Source organism: Galeopterus variegatus, unplaced genomic scaffold (assembly GCF_000696425.1).
Source record: "Galeopterus variegatus unplaced genomic scaffold, G_variegatus-3.0.2 Scaffold2185, whole genome shotgun sequence".
NCBI lineage: Eukaryota > Metazoa > Chordata > Mammalia > Dermoptera > Cynocephalidae > Galeopterus > Galeopterus variegatus.
The window spans coordinates 111,315-124,576 of record NW_007728296.1 but is presented as its reverse complement, the minus strand read 5'-3'; the positions used below and the strand labels follow the sequence as shown (position 1 = coordinate 124,576).

Below are 13,262 nucleotides of genomic sequence, written 5' to 3'. Positions count from 1 at the left end.
TAGCATAAATCCTTACCTTGAACCCCCTAAGCACCCATACAGCAATTTATACCACACTGCTTCTCCCTGACATATGCACCCTTGTTTCTGCTGCCTCTGAAGTTTGCTGTCCACAATGTCCCACGATAACCAGCACAATCTTCTACACAGAATAGGCCCTCAATTAATTGAGTGAACTGAGAGACTCTCTGCAGCAGAATACCAAAATATTTCATCTGTGTTCCATAGTCATTTTGCATCTTTGAATGGATTAACATATAGATAGAACTCCATTAATCATTTCATTCTTGTTTTTGGCAAAAAAAATTTGTAATGCTATAATTTTACTGTTTTCCATAGAGCTCTGCATTAAACAAAATACTCTCCTATATTTAAATTCTGGCATTAGCACATATACCTCACACCATGGGAATGAGGCAATGTCTTGGAACCATATTACTTTAAATTTCTTCCTGGTGAATGATGATGTACTAATTTTGTAACTCTTTGTGTTTGGGAATAGTTTTCTGTCCCAAACTATATAAGGAAGGAAAACTGGCTATAGATTTTGATCTAACACATGTATTAACAAATGCCCAAAAAGGTAATTTAAACACATCAGAAGCTATGTGGCATAGCAGAAAGAACACCAGACTGAGTTGGAACACTTGAGTTCTTATCTAGGCCCAACTACTGACTACCAATATGACTTAAGTAAACTGTTTAATCTCTAGGCTTTCACGTCCCCATTTGTAAAATGGGGCAATTAAATAGGATGGTACTTCCTTGTTAAAATTCTATAACTGTATGAAGCATCAGCTTTCTATTTACTCAGCATGTTGTAATTGATAAGCCAAGTGAAGAATTTCCCAGTTAAAATGACCCCTTTTGAAATGTCCTGAATGCTGGCCACCCACTCTGTACTTCCAACAAGTCCTTAATAAGGAAATCTTTATAATAAGTGCTGAGTGACATGCCACCCTGACTACAGGAATGGCCACCCATAGATGACCCAGAATCTACTGAGGGGGGTGGCATGAGAACTCCCCCAACAGGTATGTCCTTTACACAATAGGGACTGACCCAACCAATTCTCTTCATGGGGAATCTGAACACAGGACTTTCAGAAGGAGAGAATTTTAGAGTACTTTCCTCTGGTAACAACTATTTTAAAGAAAATTTATTTATTGATTATTTAGTTAGTCATTTTATTGACATCCCCAAAAGACTATAGACTCCATGAAGTCAAAGACCATTCCATCTCATTCATCATTCTATCCCTCCATATCTGGCATGACAGGCACTTAATAAACAAGACATTTCGAGCCAACTAAAAGAAAAGAGAGATTTAAGGACAGGAGACATAAAGAACAATGTGCTATGGCAGCTCAGAAAATATGAAAACAATCTTGAATCACATTCTTCATAGTCCAATAAACATGGAGTAGCAACCATCAGTACTTCTAGTTTGTAGTTGTAGTCCAGTACCTTTACCTCATTTATTTATTAATTTAATTGGAGGAATTAGATCATTTTCTGATCAGCATGGGCACTGCTCTGACATAACATACAAATGCCACTGAAAATCAAAGGAAATCTTAGCCTTTGAAAAGATTCATCCCTCCTGCAAATGTATAGTTAAATTGACTCACGATAAACAAAAACAAACAATGAAAAACACTAGAAAGTGCTTGTAAGACATTTAGTCTTTGAGAATTTGGCTTTTTTGAGTTAGAAAAATTTTACAGAACCATCTGATTTTTGGAGAGGGTTTGTTTACCCTTATTTCCTGAAATTACCAGGAACAATTAAAGTTTAGAGATACCCTGAATTTTTCTTTCCATCTAGGGGGAGAGCCTAATGGCCCATCTGCAGATCTGGAGTCCTGTGTGCACATATGGCCCATAATTTATGAAATGTGCTTATTTACATTTTTCAATTCTTACTTTCCACTGTTTTGAAAAATAAATGCACCCTTATATCTTCCTTTGACATGCAGACACATATTTTAGTTAGGGGGTGACACAATAGACAGTTGCCAGGCATAAAAGCATTAGGACTGATGCCTGCCTGTTTATAAACAACATGATGAGAAATTTGTAGAAACACCGGAGGACATTCTGCTGCACTAGACACTTCTGCTTACTGCGTTAAGTAGAATTTCTCTCACCTGAAATAGTTGGGGGCACACCTTCCTTCACCTGGAGAATAACTTGAACTTGGCCTTTACCTGAAACTGAATATAAAAAAAAAAATCACAACTTGGATGGGATGCAAAGATCATCTTAATACTAAAGATATTCGCATGTGAGAAAAATTGCTTTATGCCAATTCTCTCCAACCTAAATTTTCAAAATAAAAAGTAAAGTCCTTATTAATTAATCTAATAATTGATTTCCAACATTTGATTTTGATTTTGATTGCTTTGATCAAACTTCATTGCAGAGAGGTCTCCAAGAGAATTGGCACATAAATAATTAGGGAAAAAAAATCTTTCATATGGTTTTTAGAGGCCAATGGTGTCTAGCAGCGAATACCTCATATCCTATTTCCTCTCCATCACTTTCTAGGCTAAGGTTTTAGAATTCATGCATTTTTCACCAATAGAATTCAGATCACCCATGAAATGTATTTGTTTTACCTTTATCCAAACAAATTGTCCTTTTAATGAAGGCTTCCCCCTCCTTCTCCTCCCATCTTCCAAACCAACTGAGCACATTTAAAAGGCCTGGGGTTCATTAATTTTAAGTGTTCAATAAATTAGTGGAAATAATCAAAAGGCCTGATTCTTTCTGATAACGACAATTTGATGTCAGTATAAACCAGTAGATTAAGCTGGGAACATATGCTCCTTTGCCAAGAGAGGCTGCTATAATTAAATAGTGAATGCATCTACAAGGTGCTCTCATGCCTGATTAATTAGTAATCAGGTGCGCAAACTCCACTTTTCGGTCACACCTTGTCTCTTATTGGTTAATTACCTTTCTGCCTTATCATTTGCCACGTGAGTCAGCCTCCCACCACCAGCAGGTCCAATGCTGCTGAAAGTTGCAGCCTCAGGGTCTTGGCCAAACTCACGCTCATCATTTTGGTTTCCCTGGGACCCTAAACCCTTTCCTTTATCACAGATGGAAAAGAACAAAGCTTCAGAACATTACAAAGAAAATAATCCCCAAAGAGATCAATGATTAGACCTCTCAAATTAATCTATTCTTATTTTGGTGATTTTTCTCATTTAAAAATTTTTTCAATTATAAAAGCATGAGTCTGTGGCTTTCTCCTTACACTGTCATATCTTGAGACCCAGCACAATGGCGCCATGCTCTTGACATGTTCTGCTTTTATCACCCCTTCGCTTAAATTATTCCTTTATCCTATTGCTTATTTCACCCACCTTTCTAACTTAAATAATAATAGACAATAAAGCCACCAGTCAAGCATCTCATTTTTTTCCTATAAGATTTAACTCATCCACTTCTGTTCACATTGATCTGTGCATTCTCTATGGTTGAAAGCCATTTCTAAATCCATACTGTGATATTTATTCCAAACTTGTTCTCAATTTCATAAATATTTATTGAGCATCAACTGTTAATTTAGGATTGCACCAATAATTTTGTCTCCAAGTTTTTGAGGGAGTGACTTTTCTCATGTAGCTTATGACACTAGACATGGATGGAAATGTGGAAACCTTATTTTCATGGAGCAACTTAGAAATCCTGAGTTTACTGTGCTCTAGTCTGGGTACCTAGGACTTAACGAACAATTTAACTACATTCTACCCACTCTCCTAGAGGCAGAAAATAACCTCCTTCAAGGAGACATAAGGCAAAATAATTTTTAAAAATTAGGCTTCACTGGAAAAAAAAAGGAAAAGAAATTATGGACAAGATGGCATTGGAAAACATGCCAGAGGCTATAACAATAGAATGCCCTTCTACAAGACAAAGGGATTAAATATTGTCATAGAATCAAACTCGAAAAGTAAATTAGAAAAAATTCTGGGAAACATTTGGAAAGGGAAACCAATTCATTTAAAGATGTTATAAAAATCATTCTTGTTTGATGGTCTCCATGCCATGTAGATTTCAGCACATCTGTGCCCTCTTCCTTGAGACAGAGTCACTGAGGTAAGGAAAGTAATAACATTACACATCAAGAGTCTTTTTCAAAGCCACGCCAGTCATTTTACAATGATTCATTTGACCTAAAATAAATGTAATTTATAACTGTAAGAGGAATGGTTGGGGAGAAGGGAAGAATGAAAACATTATTTTTTCCTACTAGATATATGGGGAAATCTGAAGTAGAGGGCAAACAACCATTGTATCCAAAACCCCTTGAGAGAAAAAATACACTGTAAGTATTCATGCATTGTAGTTATCACTGTGATGAAGATCCCAAAGACCAAAGAGACTAACATTTGACATATCTGACTCCCATTAGAGGCTGGTCCACTTGTCCTTTTATTCACTTAATCCCTTACCCAGGCACTGTTCTTGGTAAACCAAGGCTTCCTGGCTCAGCGTTCTGTCCTGTCTGTGGCTCTTTTCATTACACTGCACTGAAGGCTCCTGACTGAGTGGCCACTGATTTTCTCCAGTCTCTACACTTGCACAAATGGTCCCCATCTCCAGAGAAAACTATTCCCAAAACAGATATTGGAAAGCTAAAAAGTATACTGACAATCTATTGCTCACTTTATTAAAGTTGAGTGTGTGAATGCCGCTCAGAGAAGAGAAATAGTCTCAGTATCAGAGGAGAGAGAGAAAAGTTACCAAAAGTAGAAAAAATTAGAAGAGTTTGGTTTCTTATACTACCACCTCTCCGTGTGCCCCTGGGGACTGGCTCTGAGCACTTGAGTACGAGTCAGAGAGCTATTTCTTCCCAAACACCACTTCTAGGTCATGAGAGTGATGGGAAGAAGGTGTGTGCTAGAGCCCAACTGCTTGGATTTGAATCTTGGCTCTCCCCAGTTCCTAGACATGGATAACTGACAAGTTATTCACCATTTCTGAACCTCACTCACCTCGTCTGAAAATGGGAATAATCATACCACCTACCTCATAGGGATATTGGGAAGAAAAGATGGGATAATCCATGGAACATGCTTAGCAGGGTGTCTGGCACATAATGAACAATAAATGTTAGCTATCATCAATACTGTCATTATGGCACACTCATTATTCTAGGCGCCAGTTAGCAAAGCTCAGGAAATAAGCTTTCACTCTTCTTACTCTTTTTACAGCTGCACCTAATCAGGATGAGCTGTAGTATGACAAAACTGTAAGCAACTTAACCAGATCTGCTAGTTTGCTGAGTGTTTTGACTCTATAAAAGACTGTAAATGTGAAGTGTCACTTCCAATTGGAATAAATACAAAGAGGGATGAAAATCATTTAAGAATTAAGGTATTGACTTGGGAAGAGTTTAAAAGCCTTACACAAGCTGTGATATTGTACATATGTTTTCTCAGTGCTTATGATTTCTGATTTTGTATTTGTAATATGAGCACGGTTAATTTTCCTTGTTTATAAATGGAACTCCATTGTAGTTGATCCTTCCCAGACTGTAAAAAGAAAAAAAGGCTTTGGGTCAATTATTGCCATGTTGCTCTGATGAGTGCTACATGATCTAAGCTTGCTATAAACACAGACATCCAGGAGGAAGAGAGAAATGTGCTAAGAAGATGGCTCCTGTTAAGAGGAAAGAAAGACACTCAACTAGATGTGATACTAATGCCTACCATGATCATGTGTTGTACATGATAAATTTTGTCCTCACTAGGGTACTAGAAAGAGAAAAATTAATGAACACTCTCTCCATGCAGGTCTAGGTCTCTCAAGATTTTGGACGGAGAAATTTTGGATGGAAAACTATCTATTTAAAAAGAAAAAAAACACAGGGCATCTTAGCAGACCATAGACTCCTTCCCTATTCACTCTTCCATTCATATGCCCATTCTCACTTTGACATCTCAGTTTATGCACATATGAGTATTAGAACCTCTCATTCAGTCCACATTTATCTAGCATGAATCAGCCACTACCTACACAATGAGAGAACATAAAACAGCAACTACAATTGGTGTCTGCAAATTTCATCCTAAACCCCTAAATCATGGCTTCTCTATCTCTGTCTGCCCTGTCCAGAGTCCAACTTCCTGAGCTAGCTGGTAGATTTTGTCTTTCTCAATTTTCTCGTTAGCTTGACCTGTCTGCTACCTCCTCTTCTTCTCCTCAATCTGCCTCAAACACTTACATATTCCTGCTCTCTTTCTCCTGTCCCATTCAGCGAACTAGACCTCACTCCCCCAAAGTTGACCTTTTCAACTTAGCTGTAAATCTTGCTTGTCAATTGGTCCCTACGCAGCTAAACCTTGATTCACAGGACCACACTCCTGTCTGATTTCAGCCTCACAGAGACACCCTTGCAAATCACCTTGGTCCTCATAACACAGGATCTTTTAAAGACCTTCACGGAAATATATGAAAGTGCCATGATCACCTTTGAGTCTTCTATTATCCCTAATACATTCATTCATGGAAGGATGTAATTTGTTTTAAATGTAAGAATAAAAGAACTTGATCAAGACACAAGACACCAACAGACATGTCTGCATTAACCACAGTCCTGAGAGTTAGCTCAATTAAACCCTCTTAACTAACTCACAGAACAGTAACAATTGTTATTCTGACTCAGAACGATGTTTACCACACTAGCATGGAGGTGTGTGTGATTTCCTAGGGCCTGCTGCAGAGCTACAGAACCAGAACCTCCAGGGAGGGACCTGGGAACAAGCATTCTAGCTGTTTGCCCATAAGGCAAGTGTACAAAACACTAATTTAAGGAATTATACAACTTCTCCCATACTATACTCTTAAAAATGTGGTTTGTTCTCAAGAGCAGGTGTTCTTAGCAAGCGAAGAAAGAAACCCAGATGGAAAGACCCTTGTCACAATTCTTACTTTTCATCAATTATACCAAAAATTTGCAGAACATATTATATTCCCAAAATATAAAATGTGCAGTGATGATTTTAGTGGCATAACAAGTTTTATTTTAGTGGCTATCATTTTTTGTATTTTAGAAAAAACAACTAGCCCATTAAACCCATGATTATAGATGCTGCTTAAGAAGAGGTTAGGTTTTAAAAATAAGACAGTGTAGGAAATGATTTTAGAAAAATATTAAGTAAATAATATTACAGGAGGCATAGGAATGTGATAAAATTATGAAATGGTACTCAAATATCTAAAGTTTAGGATGCACAGTGTTTACAAATAAGTTGAGGTTTTTCTTATAATCAGAAGGAAGGACTGGTTTACAAGGGTAAGTAGTAGAAGTTTAGAGTCAGAAAGAAAAAAAGTAGTACACTAGAAAAAGCACTAAACCTAGAGTCAGAAGACCTGTGTTTGAATGCTGGGTGCATCACCTGTGTGAATTAAGTCTAGCCCCTCAGCACTGCTAAAAATTAGCTCTTTAACCTGAGCCATTCCTAAAAAGTATATTTGATTCTGCCCTCTAAGTTTCTTTTCCTGCCTGCCTGCCTTCCTTCCTTCCTTCCCTCTTTCATTTTCTCCCTCCCTTCCTTTTTTTCCTTTTAGAGAAGTTGCTCCTAACCAAGAGGCAAAATCCCTTTTCTTATCCCCAGCTCCTGTTCCGTTATCAATATTTTTGCCAGTTAGTGCATTTCCCTCAAGTCAGTCTTCTACATTACTAGTAAAAATCCTTGGGGGATTCTTGGGGAATGAGTTTTCTATAAGAATGTAAATTAATTTATTAACTAGAATGCTCTAGATTGCCTTAGAGGGTCTCAGCAGGGGGATGGCTGCAGAGACACAGATGATTCCTCTCTGCCTGCAAAATCCTCCCCAGGAGCTCTGAGAAGCCAGTAGAATCCTCTCAAGGAGTTGCATAGAGTCTTCTAGACCAGCTGAAGAACAGAAGAGTCTAGACAGCAGCCTGCTTCGTCCTGATACCCTCGCAGCTTTGAGAAAAGGAAACTTAAGTGGTTTGCCATGATCCTGAGCCTAGCCTCAAATTCAGGAAAGCATTCTTTATTTGCAGGATCTCCCAAGTTAACAGCAGCTTTTCTGATCCATCTGCGTGATGGGACTTGAGTTCTTCAAGGCAACCTGGCATGCACAATAAAGTCCATCTGTCTTTCTGTCCACAGCCCTCTTGCCCTCACGGACCACAGCCCGGGCTCCTCGCCAAGCAGCCTGCCTTGAACGTGGGGAGGGGGCCATGTGCACACACGCGCCGGCCAGCCTGCCGCGACACGCCTTTCTCCCCGTCGGATCAGAAGGCAGAGGTGCAGCGGGGCCTCCGAGCCTCGCAGGCGGACCTCCTCAGCTGCCGCCCGCACAATGTCCCGCTCGGCTGCACCTCCGCGCGCGACTGCGGGGGCGGGCTGTGAACTCCGGAGGGCCACTGTGAATGGCGCCGCATCTGATATGAATTTATCACCGGCTGCTGGCTGGGTAGGGGATAAAGCCAGGGGAAGGGGCTGCCAGAGTTTAATACACCCTGCCACAACCCAACAGTTTGCCCTAAAGAGCCTTTTACCAATATAAAAGGACAGGGTCAAAAGTAAGTTGACCCCTGACAGAATGTACAATTATTATAAGAGCACTGTGTCCGAGCAGCTGCTGGAACCCCACTGGCTCCGCACTGGGCTTCCAAGAGTCAGAATATGAATAATCAACTCAAGATTGTTTTCTCCACCCCTCTCAGCCCCCACCTCCCCTCTCCAACCTTCTCCTCCTGTTTTGGGCAAGTCCTATTATATTTCTACAGGAAGAAGCATAGCCCTCCCTAGCAGCTGCAATAATTGTGTTCCTATTGTGACCAAGACCTCCTCCTGGCCACCCCCTACAAGTGGCCATTGTGAGTGGAGAGTCAGTGATTACACGCTCTGCCTGATGCTTTGGGGGACCCAGCTGCCTAAGTGCTGACACACGAGCATGCGTGCGGAAGGCCTGGAAAGGGGCTAGTGGAGGTAGAGGGGGGAGGTGGGGAAACCACGTCTGTGAGATGGGACTCTGACATGCCAGACCTTTTGCATAAGTCAAGCCCAGAACAAATGAGTTTTTATCAGGCCCCAGTGATGAGGGGTCTCATCTCTCTTTGAAGTAAAGCTGAGCATGGGGCCTAGCAGCTTTTCCTCTTTGGACCAAGCAAACATCCTTCTTTTGATATGCTACATGCTCATTATCTCTGCCCCATTTAATGATTTTTGATTGAAGGGTGGCGGCTGGGATGCCAAGAGGATCGTTAGAGAGGCTCCATCCAGCCAAGCCCGTAAGAAAGGCTTTCCTTGTGCCTGGGCCTAAATTCGGAATTTCTTAACAGTGTGTGCTTGTTCTTAGAGGCAGATAAGGGCTGAGCGTGAAATTCTTAATTAAGCAATAAATAGAGAGTGGGGTGTCAGCAGATGTAGCCAGTAGCCATGGCAACGGGAATCACATGGCAAGAGAGCTGAGGCACCATGGAGGCCTCGGGCCTGGGCCTGACTGACAGCTGAAGAATCCTACAAAGCTTGTAAACCAGATTAATTAGCTGACTAATTATTTCATAGCGTTAATGTAACTAAAAAATAAAAATAGTTCACCATGAACTGAAACATCCCTGGAAAAAACATCAGGGAAAGAGGCAGTGGGAAACTGGCACTGGAAGGCAAGAGACATGAGCTGCCAGTGGATCCAATTGCATGAACGGAAAAATGGGCTTGCTGGCTTTGACTCCTGACTTTGCAAATATAAAAGAACACTTGTTCTACAGCCACACTCATTCCCAAGCATAGCACAGAAACTACAGTTGGCAACTGCCTTTCATAATAGTTTGTCACATCAAATATTGCTCCTGCTGGGTCCTAACACAAACTATAGCATACAAGTACATTATTTGCGGTCTGTTTCATAAGTAGCTTCTTGGGCAAAATTCTCAGTGGCTTTAGGAAGGCAACCTGAACCAAACTCCTGAAAAGATATTTTTAAATAAGTGAGGCTATCTTATTTTGTGGATAAGAATTGCTTAAGTGGGAACAATCATGGGAACAATATATCATATATGTCATATCATCATGGACCTCAGTTATCTCACAAAGACTAGTAAAAAATATATAAGGGGACCCTTTCAGAAAGGTCATGACGTGCACACTGCGTTAATGACGCATGATATTGTTAATCTTCCAAGAAAACAGAAAAATTCTAGAGAAATTGTTCATTGAAAAAATTTTTAGTGAAGTTACATAAGTGCTAATCACACTTTAATATGTTTGGGTGTTTCGTACCACAGTTCCAAGAGACAAGTGAATATTCTTAACCTCGTTGTACAAATGAAGACATTGAGGCATGGAGCAATGAAAATGCCATGCCTCATGTAAAATAGCCAGCTAGCCACTGATTAAAACCCTAAGCCCCAAGCTCTGGTCATAAGCTTTCCAACAAACCTGCACTCCATAAAGACATTTGCTGGTAAAAGACAAAACTTGCCTTGATGGAGAAGAGAAAAGCAAGAGTCAAAACATATTACATGCGCAGGATTTTTTTCTTTGTTGCTGGGAATCAGTGAAAAGTTTTCTCCCACAACCCTGCCTAGCACCCCCCTACCCCCATCCTTTTTGGTCAGTGTTCAATGATTATTTAGTGGGCAGCACACTCTAGTGGAGAGATACACAGCCAGGAGCTAGAATGCCTGGGTTCTGATCTCTTCCACAGTCAGCTGGGTTTAAGATTAGTCAGGTATCTTAAATCACACATGAAGCAGCCAAATGGAGGAAATTAATGTAATTGTGATTTTTTAAAAAGCTTCCTATCCTGGGGGATGTGGTAAGATTATGAACAAACAATACAAAAGATGGTCCACTTAGAAGTGGTCAACAAATGAATGAAATCCAGCCAGTTGTCAGTGAAGCAGCACTCTGAATGAAATGCCAGCCAAGAAAAGGAGCAGCACCCCCTGGAAGTCTGATGAAACGCTGTGGACCTGAAAGAGGTCAAGCAGTTTCCTGCGATAGAATGAAACTTCTGTATACACAACTCCCCCCATGTTTTTTCATCCCAGAAATATGCCCACGTGGACTGTGATGTCTTGACTTACACTCTCTTCTTAGATTCAATGCATGTTATTTTATATTTTTATATAAAAATTACATAACATGCATTACCCAATCCCGGTCCTATAAAGTCACATGGTCTGGGAAAAAAATTAAGTGAAAGTAACAATCTAATCAATATGTAAAATGCATGGCACAGGATTGCAACTCCACTTCTCAGGGTCTTATTGGGGTACTAGCTACAACTAGCTCGGTGCCATTATGGTGTTGGGGAATGCAGGCAGGTCTATGGAAAACAGGGTAGCCTAATCACCACCTTCCTATAGATATTGTAAACTTTAAACAGAGGATATCCAAAAGTATAAACAGATCTACACCACCTAATGCAGTTTCATGGGGCACCACCATGGAGCAGCAGTACGAGCCTCAGTTCCTCCCGAGTCCCCATATCCTTACTGTGCCAGCCCAGAAATGGGAACAGAATTGGCTCTGGTTACTTAGCTACCCCATACACTCAGAGGATACAGAAGGCATCAGTAACCATAGAATCTATTACTGGAAATTCTCATCAAGGACCAAGGGTCTCCAAGTTTATTAAACATTCAATCAATCTTCTATGACTTCCTGTTCCTTTTCCAACTTACATTCGAAGATGGAAATACTAGGACATTCTGATACAAAGAATTTTTAAAAATTAGTAAAGCCTATCTACCTGATAAAAATATTTTACATTGAAATATTTGCCTACATCATATATACGCACATATACATACAGATGTACATCTACATATAAGTATATGTGCACATACAGCTACTTACACAGATTGCATTTAAACCACAAATGTGTATATAAAGTCTAATAGTATAACTTGCTATTAATTCAGTTAATATTGCTTACCAAAGGGAAAGACAATTTGTCACTGCATCATTTGATTTTTTTTTACTTTTTGCCATGAATGTTCCTTTATCATGTTTGGCTATGTGAGTATTCAAATTATCCAGTAGTTCATGAATGAAATCTGACCAATGGACAAGACAGGCTCTTCAGGAGCATGCTAAGTAATAGGAAGACGGCAATTAAAATTAAAATAGTGTTCCAGAATATATATCAAGTGACTAGTCGTAAAGTTAATGGCAACTATTTGCTTTTAATGGCTGTATTTGGTTCTAGTGGTAAAACAGTCTCAGGGATCTCTGTCCATCCCAAGTTTTTATAGTTTTGGCTTACATTTATGGATGGATTAAATCGGAAATAAAATTTGAATGGTACAATTTGGTGCAAATAAAATATACAACAATCCATTTAGCAGAGACTTAAAAAATGCCAGCAAAGCACCAGACTCTACTCTCTAGTGCTATTAAAATTTAACAGTCCCAGGTCTCAAATGTAGATCACACTCCATTGACATGGTCAGGCACAAGTGAGACAGACAAGAAACTCAGGATAAGTGCCCAGCCATGGAAATCCTTATGGCCAAGTCTGGCTTGTAGCGGGGGTTGGGACTTGCTATGTTGATAAGGTCCCCTGAATGTAACCAGATCTAGAAGGACCAATTTATTTAAAAAATTGTCATTCTAGAGCCCTTTTTGCCATATTCTCTTTCCTATAGACCAATATAAAAAGTGGTTTTGCAGTGAGCTGAGGTTGGTACAAGCGGACACTGCAGTACTTAGAGTGACCAGCGCTGACATGGTATGGAAAAGGGATGCGAGATAAACTCCAGGAAGTCAAAAGAAATGGATAATCCTGACCCTCACATTGTGATCCTGTGAAACATGCACAATAAGAAGGTAAGAAAATCCTTTTACCTTCTGTTACTCTGCAATCACAATAGGGTTCTCGGTCCTATAAAATGAGGTTCCTGGTTCCTTCATCCTGATGCTAATCCTCACACAAAACAGACACACACACAGCCCATGCCCGAGACCTCAGATCAGCCCCCCATGCCATCTCACCTGCCTGATCTCAGATTCCTTCCCCAAGATTTTCCTTCTCACTTTCCACACTAACTTTGATTTTCATTCAGCCTCTTTCTGTATCTGTCACCATATACCCTCTGCCGTCTCTTGTATCTGTGGCCATAATCGGCCATCCTATCTTGACATGTGCAATCGTTTTTCTAAAAATGCTAAAACTGCCCTAAATGAATTAAAAATATTAATAACCGGCAATGTTTATTAAGCACTTGCTGTGGGTTAGGCACTCTGCTAAAGAGTTTTA

The 13,262-nt window shown here is 40.0% G+C and overlaps 1 protein-coding gene across 1 annotated transcript in view; it reads right to left on the bottom strand.

Annotated features, from left to right (window-relative positions):
* The window catches only part of LOC103597076 (fibrocystin-like), a gene marked incomplete at its 3' end in the record, with an annotated part of 308,904 nt that overhangs the window by 190,305 nt on the left and 105,337 nt on the right, over nucleotides 1-13,262 (bottom strand). Inside the window, exon 16 of the mRNA XM_008580875.1 lies at nucleotides 2,150-2,215. Coding sequence (XP_008579097.1) covers nucleotides 2,150-2,215 — 66 coding nt within the window. The remainder of the gene's footprint in view (nucleotides 1-2,149; nucleotides 2,216-13,262) is intronic.